At 37.2% G+C, this 16941-nt stretch overlaps 1 protein-coding gene and 1 long non-coding RNA gene across 2 annotated transcripts; one reads left to right on the top strand and one right to left on the bottom strand.

The window, feature by feature from the left end:
* Positions 1-6039: 6039 nt before the first annotated feature.
* LOC141757120 (uncharacterized) lies at positions 6040-11423 on the top strand. Its single transcript, XR_012591591.1, has 3 exons — positions 6040-6140; positions 6330-6383; positions 11284-11423. It is a non-coding gene; the product is annotated as an uncharacterized LOC141757120 (long non-coding RNA).
* fbxw2 (F-box and WD repeat domain containing 2) lies at positions 9522-16829 on the bottom strand. The gene is made up of 8 exons (XM_074617396.1): positions 16514-16829; positions 14117-14409; positions 13740-13962; positions 13159-13353; positions 12692-12825; positions 12390-12476; positions 12100-12269; positions 9522-11551 (listed from the first exon to the last, which is right to left on the bottom strand). Exons 2-8 carry the CDS (start codon positions 14381-14383, stop codon positions 11263-11265), a joined length of 1365 nt encoding a protein of 454 aa, XP_074473497.1. The 5' UTR covers positions 14384-14409; positions 16514-16829; the 3' UTR covers positions 9522-11262.
* Between the last annotated feature and the right edge of the window lie 112 nt (positions 16830-16941).

Raw genomic sequence — 16941 nt, 5'->3', positions numbered from 1 at the left:
ATCAGGGCCGCATATGGCCACATTAAGGACCGCCTACTCAACTGACGTGTGTTACGAGAGAGGCGATCCACAACAGCTTATGATGGAATAGTGTTGATATTAATTCTGCAGCGACGCTGCTAAAACTTTACATCATTAATATGCCATTAATACGTGCATTGTCCGTACCGGTTACAAACAGGCTCAGTAATGAACGACACTAATGTGCTGACAGATTCTGTCTTTTAATGTTATTTAATATTATAGCTGATAACGCCATTTCAGCCGACGGCGCCGTCCTGGAAGTGTAGCACCCACCCTCCGGTTAACTCCCCCCCCCCCCCCAGGTTAACACTGTTAGCTCCTTCAACACTTTTGCCATTGTTTGCACTGTTAACGCTGTTAGCACCGCCGTCGACAGCCTCTAAATAAAGTGGTTTAGACAATCTGGATAAATTGCTGGTTTGTTTCCAACCTGATGTTCCAACACCAAAGCTGTGAAAAAAAAACCCAAGTTGTAATAAATTGTAATTATCCTTTACGAGTAAAAAATGTAAATGAAGTTGTACTAATAGATGCCATATTTCTAACATTTCCCTGTTGTAAATCACAGTAACTGTCAGTCATTTATTTATGATATTAATCGATCGCAACGGTGGCAAAAAAATATTGAAAAACAGTAATGAAAGCGTATACTTGTCAAGTGTAAAAAATCTCATGAGTTCAATGTTCTCTGTGTTGTTTTTCAGAACTCATTCATGTGTTGTCCTTGACTTTAAAAAAAAAAAAGGCGGACTATTTTTAAAAGTCAACATGAAGTAGTCCGATTGTTTCTCCAGTATTATCGACCGTCTGCAGATGAATGCAGTCATGAAGGCTCTAGAGGACTATCGGGGTGATAATGCCTGATTAAGCCCTTTTAATAGAAATCATATACTTTACATCACAGCTAATCATTCTGCAAATCATGCTGGAAATTTACTGTCTTTACTGTTCAGTGGATTCCATTCATCTCTGTCGGAGAAAATCAATTAGCGGACTCTTGAAACTTGAGTTTTGTAATTAATCAGAGCCTGACTGATATATACCGGCCAATATTAGCTTATTGCAGCTATATACAGTAGGTATCAAAGTATAATTGGGACCCACTGCAGGGGAGAACATTTTCCAAGGACCCCCTCTGAATCGTAACAAGGATTAAGCATAATGATTACTACCATTTGTACTCTTGGATGCCATAGGCGCTATTTGTATTCTAAAACTTTTCAACTGACTTGTTTCATAGCGATAAAAAGAAACACATTTCAATTTGAATCATGTTGAGATAAGATGAGATAATCCTTTATTAGTCCCACAGAGGGGAAATTTGCAATGCTATTGAATCTTAAAACCAATTATATACCTTTTAAACAGAGCGTGATTTTATTCAAACTGCATTTGGACTCAACTTGACAGCATTTATAGCCTCCATTTCAACTAATGGATCTTAAAAGCTTCCAGAAAATGAACAGTAGCAAGACTGGCATAGTCCTAATAAATCCAGACATTTAAATTTACCAGTCTAAAGCTGACTTTCAGTGCTTCAACTTAAAAACAATGAACTTATTGCTTTGTGTCACAATCATTTCAGAGTTTTTATTGGCCCAAAGGTGACGTGGGTGGGATTATTGGACACAATGTGCTTGGTTTTATTGGCGCAAATGGTCCCCATCTATAGATGTGCACTTTTTAATGACACAGCATGTATAGCAATGTATTTCGCGAACCCCCTGACAGATTGCCAAAGACCCCACTTTGAGAATTACTGGTTTAATGGTTTACACAACTCAAGCAAGTTTCAAGGGTTTGCTAATTGACTTTCAAATCGATGGAGATAAATGGCTGCCTTGGGTGAAAACGTCTGAACACACTAGTATGGTCCTTTTAATAAAGACCAGAGCATATTTCTTCTTTTTGTAACAGAAATATGGCTATAATCTTCCTCTAACCACTAGGGAATATTCTGTATTCCCCCATAAATAGACAGTAAAATGTCCACTCTTAACACTCATCACCTGTGAATGACTGAGCCTGTGTTTCTGTTCAGTATTTAGTATTGTACTGTTTTATTATTGCAGTTCAGCTGAACAAAGGTGTTTCTAACATTGATTGAAAACAAACGTGTTGCTTTCATGTCACTCTGCTGTTGCTGTACAGTATATTCAACTTTGTTTTTTTTTATTCCACGTGCTCTTTGAAGGGTAAAACTTGAGTAAATACGTACAGTAGAAATTAAAGAAACAGTTGAACATGTTGAAGTAATAACCTACGCTTGTTTAATGTCTTCACCAGAGTCACATTCAGTATTCATTTCATCTGTGCATGTCCAGTATATAGACATACAGTATATACAGTCAGAAGGTATTAACATGGTGACATTTGGCTTTGTACTGAAACAGTGACCATGAGGTTCAACTCCGGACAGTTTTAATTTAAGGATGTGTACATCCAAGGGTGAAGATTTAGGCTGTATTCGAAACTGCATACTACATACTACTGACGAACGCCGTATACAATATACAGTACATACTGCATACTGCGTTCCTCAGTACTATGAAATGGTTAAAGCGATGTATTTTGCAGTATGCTAGACCAGGATTTAGCCTTAAAACCAGCTCTTAAAGCACAGGACAAACTCATGTTTGTTTACTTTATAAGATACTGCAGGTTTAAACTATTTATTCTAACAGCTCATAGTGAAGTGAGACAAACAGGATCATCAACGAGGAGAGACGGGAAATATAAATCATTGCTCAACAAAATTTACTCAAACTGCTTTTTCAGTTACAGCAACTAAACAGTGGACTGATCTCCCTACAGATATTAGAGAAATGTTAAAAAGGGTCATGTTGTCTCTCTGCCCGTCAGAGGCTGCTCGTTCTCTCACTTCTTCCCTCGCCACTCTGCTGCTCTATAGGCGCTCTGTGAGCATCACTGACTGGCTGGTGAGCGAGCTACCCCCGTGGGCGATTGTGGAGCTTTTCAACTCTAAAAAGGCCGATAAACACAGGTTCCCATTAACTTATAATGGACATTTGTGTTGTGGTATTTCAACAAACTATCCGTCAACAAGGAAATAAAAGCCCCTCCAGCCAGCTCATAACGGTCTGTGAGCGTGACCGCCCGGCTGGCGAGGTAGCGACCCCGGCAGGCGCTACAGTTAGCTGTCACGGCAGTTTGTGGAGCTCGTAAACTCAGAAAACGTTGGAGCAAATGTTCAATTTCCCGTCTAATATTGTAAAACTGTCAATATTCAAAATTTACACAGTTCTTTTCTCGCCTCAAAAACTTTCAGAAGTGAATTTAGTGATGAAATAGTTTCGAAAATGTTTAAAAAAATGAGTTGTTTTTGTCTGTTGTTGTTGTGACCGTAGCCTGTACCGTTCCAAAACTGTGCCTCGTGGGATACAGTAGGCGAGGTAGACTGGTCTGATGCATACTGGGGATTTTGCTTTTGTTCACATACTACATACTACATACATATTACATGCTACATTTTGGCCAAATCCGTACATACTACTAGTACAGTATGCAGTTTTGAATACAGCCTTCTGTTTCAGAAGTGGGAAAGTAAAGAAAAGAGCATATGAAAATTCTGATGAAATTGTTATCATGCTTCCCATACAGTAAGTTCTATTATACAATTTCCTAAATAGAGACCTGATACTGATACTAAAAATATAGATTCAACTTTGTTTTAACCAAAAACCACGCAGAGAGGATGACAGTACATTTTTCATCCCTGAGTACTCTGCAGGTGCTGCTGCAGGCTGTGTGTAACCTGAGAGGCGAAACCCAGGGGAAAGCATGCGTAGCACCACTCTGCTGCTCATTAATCAGAATCAGCCTTATTGACCCAGTATGTGGACACAAGGGATTTGACTCCGGTTATAAGTTGCTCTCTTGTACTTACAGTTCCAAGAACTATTTTCAGGGAGATATAAATAAACATATAGCTGAAAACGAGGACAACAAATGAAATGGATGTCAGGCAGCGCTGGACGCCGCCTTATATACTACACATAATCGGTAGACACGTCCTGATTGGCTGGCTACGTTTATGCAAATCTCAGTGGGCGAACGGGTGTATGTGATTGGAGGTAGTGATACGGTTGACGGGTGTAGTTTTTCAAATATATTTTTTGGGGCTTTGAGCGCCACAAGCCAAGTCCCATGTAGTTCCATTATATTGGAGGGAAGGCAGACATCTCTGCGGCCGATATCGACAACACTCGGCAACTCACACCAAAACAATCTAGAGTGATAAGTAGCACTATAGGTAAGAGGACAAATATGTTGTTGTTTTTATTTTGGGGTCATTAAAGGGAGAAATAGTATGGCAACATCTCAGACAGTTGACACATTTATATAATCTGTTTTACATAAATAAATATGTTAATTCCGGAATGATTAGTTCGGATTTTAGAACGTGTTACGTTACAATTCCGGAATGTTAAGTTCAGATTTCAGAACGTATGTTTATTTATTGTCATATCAGCCAACCCTAATGAGGCATTAAAAAGTGTATCAACTAGGGTGTAGATCAGGGCCAAATCAACCCTGGCCAATGCCAGAATATCTTCTTGATATCTTCTGAAAAAACAACATGATGACACTCCGCATTAAGAATATATTAAATATTAAAATAATACCAGAAAAAGGCGGCAAGCTCTTTTCATTTCTCTTTAAAGCTTTCTGCCATTGTTGTGGTTCAGTCTACTGCTGACCTTACTTCGTAGTATCTGACATACTGTTCATGTGCTTAATTCGAACAGCAGTCTGCCTGCTACGTTATTCAAGTGAACTGTAGCTATATGCTATGTGTATTATTTGTTTCCCCAAATAATTATAAACATTCCATCAACATGTCAGCGTGTCAGTGAGCTTTCCAAATTGCAGCCGTCGTTAGTTTAGATCCCACAGTTAGAATACGCTCCCTCATCAGCAGCAGTGTTTTTTCTACGAACCAAATGTATTTGATCCAAATACTGTATAGTGTACGCTAGCATCAATTTGTACATGATTACATCACATTCCAGTTTATTTCAGCAAGTATTGCTTTACTCCTTTCTTTCAGTTGTTTTGACATTTGTATATGTCGGATCTAAACATATTTCTGTTTTGTATCCAGTTCCACTGAGGAAGAGTGGGTTGTGTTCAATGGGACATTGCATGTATTTTTGTGCCCAAACTTTCTAGTATTGTAACTGTGAAAAAGATGACCACTGGGTTGGGATTATCTGTCTGTGATTATTTTGCAGTTATTTCTTACCACGGCATTGCTATGTGTTTCTGTATTTTTCAGCTTCGGACATTGAATTGGGAATAAAAATGTATGTACAGAAAGGTGCTGACTTGATGATGCTTCTGTAATGCATCTGTACTGCAGTCGTTGTAAACAGACCACTACACTATTGAGACAGGAAAGCACTATTAACTGTTAACACCATATACATTATATATATATATATACATATAACGCACCACATTAACCCTATTATGTTCCAGTGTGAATATTATTGGGTTATTATAGGCCTACTATAGAAGATGCATAGCCCAAGTATAATAGTAGCAATAAAACTCACTTTTTTCAACATACAAAACTATCACTTTTTTATCACTTTTTTCAACATACACTAATTTATGCATTTTTTCAATTTACTATACTATGACTTGTTTTATCACTTTTTATGACATACTACACTATGACTTTTTTCGACATATTATACTATGACTATTTTGTCACTTTTTTCCGACATGCTATAATATGACCTTTTTATCACTTTTTATGACACACTACATTATAACTTTTTTCGACATATTATACTTTGACTTTTTATCACTTTTTTCGACATACTATAATATGACTTTTTACGACATATTATATTATGACTTTTTTTTATCACTTGACTTAGTTCAAAATCTCAAGCCTGCAGTCAATCCTGTGAGCCCAGGTAGTGGGGGTATATTCCTCTTCATCATCAGGAGGAGGAGTCTATAGAAGGGGAGGTTATATAAGGCTGGGTGTGTTCTGTTCAGATCCATTTTGTCTCAGACCATGCTGCCACACCAGCAAATTGTTTGTACAAATCCCTTCTGTTTGACACCATGTTGCCACCCCAGTAAGTTTGTTCACAATGATTTTTTGACAATTTGTTTTCATGATCATGGGATTGTTTTGGAGCTGTGTGATCTAGGCCACTTACCTGTGAGCTAAAGTCTGACCTAGTAAGTAAGGCAATCTGTTAATTTTAGAAGAAAGTGAGTGTATATTTGATTAATTTGTATTGACTTGATTTTGTTAAAATTAGGTTCCGGATGGAGAATGTGAAAGCATTTCATCAAGAAGTCGATGCATTAATAACGTAAGATAATTTATGTACCCCTTCTTTATGATTAGTAATTGTGGTAAACATGACAATATATTGATTTTGTTTGTTTATTGTGCAGAAAAATCATCAATATCGTCAGCCATTATCCATCCTTTAACCTCCACCCATTATCCTCTCTGAATAAATAGTTAAATGGCTCTTGGATCCTGGTGTTTTAATGTGCATACCAGCTAGAAGTGCTATGGTCCAGGCAATTAATACTCCCAAACAAGGCAATAATAATCTAATTTAGGCATAGATTATTAAATCTTTTTTTTTTCAACTTTTTTACCACTTTTTTCAACATACTATACTATGACTTTTTTTCCACTTCTATGCGCACTATACTATCACTTTTTTATCACTTTTTTTGACAAATTATAATGACTTTTTAATTACTTTTTTCGACATACTATAAAAGGACTTTTTTAATAATAGTATATAATTAATTATTTTTAACACTTTTTTCGACATACTATACTACGACTTTTTTTACTACTGTTTTTGACAAACTATACTACCACTAAGTTGAAAAATTTCATGAAAAAAGTCATAATTATGTAAGTTGACAAATTTCGTGAAAAAAGTCATAATTATGTAAGTTGAAAAATTTCATGAAAAAGTCAGAATTATGTAAGTTGACAAATTTCGTGAAAAAAAGTCAGAATTATGTAAGTTGACAAATTTCGTGAAAAAAAGTCAGAATTATGTAAGTTGACAAATTTCGTGAAAAAAGTCAGAATTATGTAAGTTGACAAATTTCGTGAAAAAAAGTCATAATTATGTAAGTTGACAAATTTCGTGAAAAAAGTCATAATTATGTAAGTTGAAAAATTTCATGAAAAAGTCATAATTATTTAAGTTGACAAATTTTGTGAAAAGTCAGAATTATGTAAGTTGACAAATTTCGTGAAAAAAGTCATAATTATGTAAGTTGAAAAATAGTCATTATGGAAGTTGACAAATTTCGTGAAAAAAGTCATAATGTAAGTTGAAAAATGTCATGAAAAAAAGTCATTATGTAAGTTGACAAATTTCGTGAAAAAAAGTCATAATTATGTAAGTTGACAAATTTCACCGAAAAAAGTCAGAATTATGTAAGTTGACAAATTTCGTGAAAAAAGTCAGAATTATGTAAGTTGAAAAATTTCACAGAAAAAAAGTCCTAATTATGTAAATTGAAAAATTTCATGAAAAAGTCATAATTATGTAAATTGACAAATTTCATGAAAAAAAGTCATAATTATGTAAGTTGACAAATTTCGTGAAAAAAGTCATAATTATGTAAGGTGTCAAATTTCATGAAAAAAGTCATTATGTAAGTTGACAAATTTCGTAAAAAAAGTCAGAATTATGTAAGTTGACAAATTTCGTGAAAAAAGTCATAATTATGTAAGTTGACAAATTTCATGAAAAAAAGTCATAATTATGTAAGTTGACAAATTTCGTGAAAAAAGTCATAATTATGTAAGTTGACAAATTTCGTGAAAAAAGTCAGAATTATGTAAGTTGACAAATTTCGTGAAAAAAGTCAGAATTATGTAAGTTGACAAATTTCGTGAAAAAAGTCATAATTATGTAAGTTGACAAATTTCATGAAAAAAGTCATAATGTAAGGTGTCAAATTTCATGAAAAAAGTCATTATATAAGTTGACAAATTTCGTAAAAAAAGTCATAATTATGTAAGTTGACAAATTTCGTGAAAAAAGTCATAATTATGTAAATTGACAAATTTCATGAAAAAGTCTTAATTATGCAAGTTGACAAATTTCGTGAAAAAAAGTAATAATTATGTAAGTTGACAAATTTCGTGAAAAAAAGTAATAATTATGTAAGTTGAAAAAGTTCATGAAAAAAAGTCATAGTATAGTATGTCAAATAATTTCACCATGAAAAAAAGTCATATTGTCGAAAGAATTTCATAAAAAAAAAGTCATAGTATAGTATGTCGAAAAATGTCATGAAAAACAGTCACAATTATGTATGTCGAAAAATTTCATGAAAGTCATATGTCGAAAAAATAGTCATTATGTATGTTTAAAAATTTCATGAAAAGTCATATTGTAGTATGTCGAAAAAATGTCATTGAAAAAAAAAGTCATAGTATAGTATGTCGAAGAAAGTTATAAAAGAAAGTCATAGTATAGTATACCGTTAATATGACTTTTTTTTGACATACTATATAACCTTTTTATCACTTTATTCGACATGATATAACTTTGTTTCATTTTTTCAACATACTATTATACTATGACTGTTTTAATCCCTTATTTTGACATACTATACTGACTTTATTACTTTTTTTTCGACATACTATTTATTTATTTTTTTTAAGTTATTTTTTGGGGGCATTTTTAGCATTTTTTTTTTTATTGACAGGACAGTGGCTAGAGTCTTGGAAAGGGGGAGAGAGAGAGTGGATGACATGCGGAAAGGGCCACAGGCTGGATTTGAACCCGGGCCACCGCGGTTAGGACTGAGCCTTGTTATATGGGCGCCCGCTCTACCAACTGAGCTAACCAGGCGCCCGACATCCTATATTTTGACATACTATAACCAGATTATAATGTATTATAAGCATGTTTATAATGCATTATAGACATAGGCGTCATAGAAAGTGTTACCACATCGGTTTGCCATGGATTAAAGAAAACTGAAAATACCCCCAAATATTTTTTATTGCCTGCTTCATCTTTTCCTCAGATAAGTCAGGCAGCAGACCAAAGGTCCAGAGTCTTATAACGGATATGTTTTAACAAGAAAATTTACAGCCATGCGAGGTTGTACTGTGTCGTGCTAACATTTGTTAATTAGCATTAGGACACACATTACGGTATTTGGACCCACGTTGCACATCCTTAAAGCTGCTGCTAGCGTGGCTGAAAACATGATTCATCAGGAACATGCTGACTCATGTTTTAAAACGGTGGCGTGACCAAATACACAGACACAACTAGGTTGCATTTGCTACTTTTATTTATTCGAAGGACTGCAATATTGAAGCTGATTGTAGGTTGGTGACCAAAGAGCTATGACAGTGCAATAGAAGATTTTTGTGAAATAATAACACTGTGTGGTGCTTGAACGCAATTAACTGTGAATACAATTAACTCTGATACATCAACAAAAACTTTTTATGTCACCATTTCAAATGGCCCATTTTAATTTCTCACTTTATATACAAATCATATTACTGTATGTTCAGTTTTAACTGAGTGCTGCCGGGAGGATATAATGTGGTGCAATTGTCAGACAACAGTACAGAATACAATATATTGGTGGTGTTTTAATTAGATTTGAAAAACCTAACCCACGAACAGTCTGTACATCTCCTGTGTACAAGTATCCATGTGAGAAACAGGTTATAGTCTGTATACAAGAAAAACTAATCTGTCATAAATGAGGTTTGGTGCACATGAATACACTTCAATTTGTGTTGTTACCTGTGGCCTGCCGAATGCAAAGGAAGACATCAATGAAACCTCTGGGGGGAAAAAGCATTAACTGATAGTCAAAGTTGTGTTTTGAAGAAGCAGAAAACCAAATTGAGAGATGATGTTTAAACTGACGCACAGAACGAGGAACTGTTTTAGTTTCTCTTGTTATGCCAGGGAAAAAAATCATCCATTCAAATCTTTGTTTGAAGCCTAAAATAGTCATTTTGCACAGAAAACCAACTGCTTTGCCAAGTCACTTCCTCAGCTCTCGCAATGCATTGAGGCCTTTTAGAAAAATAAACCTGATGTTTTTACACAGTCAATGATTCATAAAAGCAATTCACTGAGCGAGTCATGTCAGGTACATAACTATAAAATTACAGACATCTTAGACTGTTAGAGCACAGTAAATATGAAAAACATAAAAGTAAGATTTACAATGCAGTCATCGCCTTACTGCAGTGTGCCGGAGTTATCAAGGAATTCTAGTTTTGTTACATCTAATGAACTGAAAAAGGCACATCACATTTTCTCAAGCTGACACTTAAACCAGACGTCCCTCAGAAAAAGCATATTCAAGTTGAATTACATGAAACCTCACAATGTTTTTTACGTGGTACACGACAATGTACCAAACCACTTCTCATGAACACAGGATTCAGTATACAACTTTCCCTGGGGATGATCTGTAACAACGTTGAGGAATATCTCCCTTGAGGTCATAAAAAACTGATGTCAAAGGAAATGTTCTCCATTATTTACAGCAACTGTGTTTAAGGCAACGCAGCTTTTCTTCAATGAAAACAATGTTTCGGCAAATCTGCTCAGTGACCGGCTCGGCGTTGGCCATGTTCTAGCTAAAGCACATTTGACTTATCCTGATAAGAAAAGGGTTAGAGTCCAAAATTGGCACCCAATTACAAGACTATGGATTATAGGTTGGCTACAAATAATCTCACTGCACAATGCTAAACCGATCAAAGAGCAAATTTGCCAAAAAACATTTACACTTCAACGTTAAAATTTATTACAGGAGAATTTTCTATTGTTTATTTTGGAACCTTTTTTTAGTTGTCGCTGATGTATCTTGGCTTTCAAAACAAATTCCTTTGTCCAAGATCAGAAGACCGACGAGAGGTTTACGAGTTTCCGCAGAAATCCGGAGCGAGTGTTGAGTGGAGCACGTCGGTAATAGCTTCATCATCTTTCTTAGTTTGCCGTCCATTTTCCAACTGTGAATGTTCAGGTTTGTGTCTAGAGGAGGAGGAGGACTGTATGCTGAGGACGAAACGGATAAAAACAAAATGCTTTGGTCCATGCATGGTCTATGTTGGCTGTTACGGTTCATATATTCCAGAGCACAAATGATGGCGGCTCATATCCTAGCAGTCTTGGAGGGGGAAGGGTGGGGGGGGATTGGAGTCCTTGTTTGCTTCTATCCATTCTCCTTCCACAGTACTAAGTGAATGCTATGGTCGGGCATGCTGGTGGCGAACACCAGTCCAGAGTCATTGTCCCCGTCCAGGCCGTTGAGCCAGGACGTCACACCGGCCAGGAAGCTGGATCCTCGTTTGGATTTTCTGTAGGCCGGTAGAGGCCAGCGGCCCGAGATGTTCTCTGTCCTCAGGTCCATCACATACAGGAAGTGGTTGTCGAAAAGGAGCGCAAACACCTCGCCGTAGCTGAGCAGAGACAGGTTCGCTGGGTCCTGGGTTTTTATCACCCTGGGAAGATGAAAACAAGCTGGATTAAGAGCACTGGAAGGAGTGTGATCATGTCGTCTTATAACAATGGCGAAATTGATGAAAAATTTGGAATTTCAGTCTTTTCACCCCATAGTACTCAAATGTTACAACTCAAGTGCTGTTAAATTAATAAAGGTAATAAAAGGTCACAAATTAATATATTTTGTGGTCTCACTGTTTTTTGTGATGCCATAATTATTAATTAGTAATAAAAAAAAATCTTATGTTACATTGAAAAATGATTGTGAATCTTCCCTTTTTCTGCCAAAGTATTGCATGTATAGTTTTCAATATCATTTTTATGTATTAAATAAGGTGCTGTGTGAGACATTGGCTAAGGAGAAAAGGCTATATTAAATTGTTATTACAAAAAATCCTTTGTCACTTGTCAAACTATTTTGTATTCTATATTTGTTATTAATTATCATCATAAATAATAGTGTCTGGTTATATTGTTATGCTGTTTTAATTTATTAGTTACGTACTTTTTTGCTACAGAGCGTGTTTTGTCATGTGTACTGTTTTACCTGAGAACGTCAAAGCTGGCAAAGTCCCACTGATAAACCCCGAGGTCAGAGCTGCAGACGATGTAGCGTCCGTCAAACTGCAGGCGAGGCTGAAGGCTGATGCTGCGGTCCTCCGACACCGACAGCGTCTTCAAACACTTGCAGTTGATTTCTCTCCCTAAAGGCCAGACCTGCAGAGGGAACACAGTGTTTACTTTACTTACACATGAGAATGCCACCAACACAATGATAAACATTTCTTTACTCTCCAAGTGAAAACACAAGAAATGTCTGGAGACGAGGAGCCTTACCTTAATTTCATACTTGTCAACACTTAAGAGGATCAGATCACCAGGACTGTGCATCATAGATTCTACTTCACTTTTCTGTAGAAGCACCTGATGGGAGATAACAACACAAGATTTCAAAACACCGCAAGCATTTCATGGTTGAACTCCGATTGTGTCAGTTCGAATGAAGCTTTGAATGTCTGTCGTCATATTTTATGACATTACGCTAAAAAAAATGTGTACAATGGGTCAATTAATTTATGCATGAATAACATAAAACTAATTTCCTTAAATTAAAGCTTGACGAGGTTGGATGAGCTGACCTTGGTGACCCACTCGGTGTGTCCAGTCAGAGTGTTGAGACAGGCGCCAGCAGACAAAGCCCAAACCTTCACGGAGAAGTCTGCAGAGCCGCTGACCAGCACGTCCAGCTCATCGTGGTAGTCCACACTGAAGACTGAGAAGAGAAACAAAATGTTTCCAGGCTCAAATGGCTTTTTAAAAATCAGTTGCAGAAAAAGGAATACTCATCAAAAGGTCATCATGTCAAACGAATTTATGTATTTCAAATATTGGGAAATGGTTGTTTACAAAAACAAAATCGATTGCACATTTAGAAGTTGCATCACACACCCACAAATTCTGCTTTTCCAGTTTACAGAAGTTTTTTTTAAACATACTTGAACACTGTACACTGCAATGAAACGTGCTTTTTAAATAAAGTTGTGCCTGCTTCTGCTTATTACACTGAATAGCCCAGAACAAATATTTGCTGAACATGTAAACCAACCTGCTCCTGTGTGGCCGCGGAACTGCTGGATTTTAGCTCCTGTGCTCCACTCCCAGCATGCAATGGTGTTGTCAAAGGACCCAGTCACCAGCTTCTGCTCATCAAATTTCACCGCGGCGCAGGTGTGTGTCTGAATTCCGTAAATGCACTGCCCGGTGCGCACGTCCCATAACTTGGCAGAGAGGTCATCAGATCCTGAAAAAACAAGAGGACATCTGTGTTATTGCTGCGAGCTCTGACTGACACGCCTCTATAACATCCCATCCAGACCGACACGGGGACGTTTGTCAAACCTACGCTCAGCTCAGTGTGTATTAGCTGACATTCCTTTACATTTTCAGGACTTAAAATTTTGTGGTAAAGGCACTTAGCTGACGCCCACGAACACAGCAAAATAAGTATATAGCTACAAGCAGCAATGATCGTGGTCCAAGCAGATTGACAAAGTGTTCGAGGGATGCATATGTTATCATCTTGTGTTGATTCAAACCTATGGTCATAGTTTCCAAGACTCTATATAACCCGAGGCTGATTTTAACCCAGCATTTGCGTAACTGGAAATAAACCAGAATGTACAGTACCTGTGCAGAGGAGGCCGTCCTTATAGTAGAGGGCGTATACTCGAGCACTGTGGCCAATGAGGGACGATGTCTCAAAGGCATCCTGATCCTGCAGCTGCACCATACGTAGTTTAGCCTTCAGGTAGACCCCCTTCCAGTGTGGCGCTTCCTGAATGGACTCATCGATCCTCCAGCCCAGCTCCCGACACACACCCTGCCACACCTCCGTACACGAGTTGATCACCTGCAATGAGACGAACGCTTGTTGGAATGTTTGAACACTTTAAACACTTACAACGGTGAATGACAAGTAATTTAAAACAGAATCTTTTTAAGACAAATGATTATTAAAGCACCCCATGACTGCATTACCAGGTGTCAGGAAGCACGATATTCACCTTATTCCACCCTTTGCAGACGAGGCAGCAGGTGAGCAGGGTCTCAGGATCCAGCCAGTGGAGCAGGTAAAAGCCCAGCTCCAGGGGAAGGAGGCGCAGGAAGTCACGCTTGAGCAGTGTCTCCAGTCCATTAGACAGATGACGGAGTTGGACAGCACCACTTAAAGAAATGAGGTGGTCCAGGGACTGGTTGCGCTGCTGGTCATTCAGAGTAAGGAAAGAGGTCGAGACTGTTTCCAGCCACCCCTCAAAGGCTGCTTTCTCCATGGGCACATGAGAGCGACCTGCAACACCTACAAGAACAATGCAGAGCCTGACGTCAGCACATCATTCATACACAAGATGACACGAGTATCTCCAGCAGCCACTGAGTAGGAATCTGATACATAATGTGTTTGGGATAACTTGAGGGCGGGGAATGAAATTAGCACCTGCCACCTGCCAAATAACAGGGTAAATGTTGGCTGTGGCAGGTCAAGATTTCAGGTCACCTGCCACCATGGCAGATAGGTTTTCCTTATATTAAGAAATATTATATTAAGAATATTCGGGCTGAATGAAAAGATTGGATGGGCTTATTACACTCCTGCGACAGCCACAGATACCAGATTTTTTTGATGCATTTTTTTGAGCATTTGATTTATGTATTGCTGTTGTCAGGATGTAATGGACATTTCAACAAATATAACAAAAAAATGTTTTTGAAGAAGATTACCAAGTCTAGCTTTTAGGTTACATGATATAAGGGCTTGACTTTGACTTTAGACTTTATTGTCCCACAAGGGGAAATTCTTTTTCACAGCACTGTACTTGTCGGACACCAATACATACAACAGCACAAAGTAACACAGTAACAGCAATATAACAGTGACAACAACAGAAAATGACAGACAGCAGTACACACTCAGGCCTATTCAGCGACGTCTGTTGTTTAAGGCGGTTATGACTGCAGGTATCAGGCTTTTCCCAAAGCGAGCCCTGTTGCACCTCAGTGTTCTGTACCAGTGCCCGGAGGTGGTGGGCTTACCCCTAATGCTTGTAAATGTGAAGTAAACTGCTGCCAATCATGTCAGGTAATTTACTTTTACAGGTAACTGTACCTGCTTGTGCATTCAGTCTAAGGAGATGAAACAAAAAACAAAACTTGTCTGTAAGTTTGTAAATGTGTTGTTTAAATGCCAGTTTCATTACATAACAATGAATAATATATATATGCAATATGTTGCAAGAAGTATTGACTATTTCAGTGGGCAAATATCTTGCAACTGTAGTTAAGCAGCAGCTCCATGAGTACTATCAGTATGTGAACCACCTTGAGTTATTGAACTATTTACAGAAAGCAAAACACCAACATCATAATGTGAAAATGAAGATTGCAAAAGTCATAATTAATGGATTTGACCATCACAGAAATCTCATAAATAAATCATCTATCAAGTCAAATAGACAAACATTTGCTGGATGCTGGTGTTTTTCCTCTGTTACATTTAATTGCAATTTAATACACAACTGGTGAAACAAAATAAGCATTCATTAACCTTTAGCTAAGTATTGTACTTATTATGGCTTTATGGATTTATCACACTGACCAATATGTAAGAGTTTCATAAGCCAGAAATGCAGCCAGAGAGAACATGTGTGAAGACTTGTTGTATAATAGATATAATGACTTATGGTTTTGTGATAAAATAACATCAATAAATTTAGTAAACTGCTGCCAATCATGTCAGGTAAATCACTTTTACAGGCAACTGTATCTGATAATGCATTCAGTCTTAAGTTAGCTTACCTGGCTAGTTATGTTATGCAAGAAGTATTGACTACTTCAGTGGATAAATATTTTGCAACTGTAGTTAAGTATCAGTTCTATCAGTATGTGAACCACCTTGAATGACAACTATTTACAGAAAGCAAAACACCAACATCCTAAGTCATAATTAGTGGATTCGATGATGACATACATTTGATAAATAACAATTTTGAATATCATTAATATCATCTGTTAATTGCCAAACATGTACTGGATACTGGTGTTTTTCCTCTGTTACATTTAATTGCAATTTAATACACAACTGGTGAAACAACATAAGCATTCATTAACCTTCAGCTAAGTAATGTACCTTTATCACACAGTTTCATAAGCCAGAGGGAATATGTGTGAAGACTTGTTGTATAATACATATACTGGTTTAGTAAACTGCTGCCAATGATGTCAGGTAAATCACTTTTACAGGTAACTGTAAGTCTTAAGTTAGCTCACCTGGCTAGTTATGTTAGCTAAGTAACACTACTACTACAGTTTAATAGCATATGGTTAACATCCAAGCAGCCAAATGAACACTTATCTGCTGCTGCTGGTAAATAAAGTCACATTTAAACTCGTTAATGAGCACCAACCTGAGAGTTGCAGGAGTTTCTTGTCTGTCTGTAGTGAGTTCACATAGCTGTGGAAGTTAGCAGGTCGGAAGCTAACAAGCTAACCTGTCAGCAGAGCAAGTTGAAGAGGATTGTCTCAGTCAAACTCGCCTCGTAGCGAACCAAAGCGAACCACCATGATGAGAAGACTTCATTCTGCTAATAGAGAATTACATAGTGTTTCTAAAGGAGTCGTTTCGTATCCAAAGCAGGGGGTTTGTAGGTTGTAGTAGTGTGTAGAAAGACAGCAGCTTCTGCTCTGACAGCATGAAAACGATAATGGAAACGCTATCTGTGTAAGGCAGGGTTAATTTCACCCTCAGTTTTCTCTTACAGGAGCGCAGTCAGAGTATTTAGCAAACTGTCTTTCTGGCAATAATGCGCAAGAAGTCGACATATTCAACATATTG

Source organism: Sebastes fasciatus, chromosome 19 (assembly GCF_043250625.1).
Source record: "Sebastes fasciatus isolate fSebFas1 chromosome 19, fSebFas1.pri, whole genome shotgun sequence".
NCBI lineage: Eukaryota > Metazoa > Chordata > Actinopteri > Perciformes > Sebastidae > Sebastes > Sebastes fasciatus.
The sequence above is the reverse complement of the archived record's forward strand: the minus strand, read 5'-3'. Positions and strand labels throughout refer to the sequence as shown.

Bases quoted from the DNA above. Each gene is read 5' to 3' on its own strand.
- fbxw2 (XM_074617396.1), bottom strand. From the start codon at position 14,383: ATGGAGAAAGCAGCCTTTGAGGGGTGGCTGGAAACAGTCTCGACCTCT. The intron at 12,826-13,158 runs GTTGGTTTACAT...TTCTCTTCTCAG, and splicing joins CCGCGGCCACACAGGAGCAG to TCTTCAGTGTGGACTACCAC. The intron at 12,477-12,691 runs GTCAGCTCATCC...ATCTCCCATCAG, and splicing joins ACACCGAGTGGGTCACCAAG to GTGCTTCTACAGAAAAGTGA.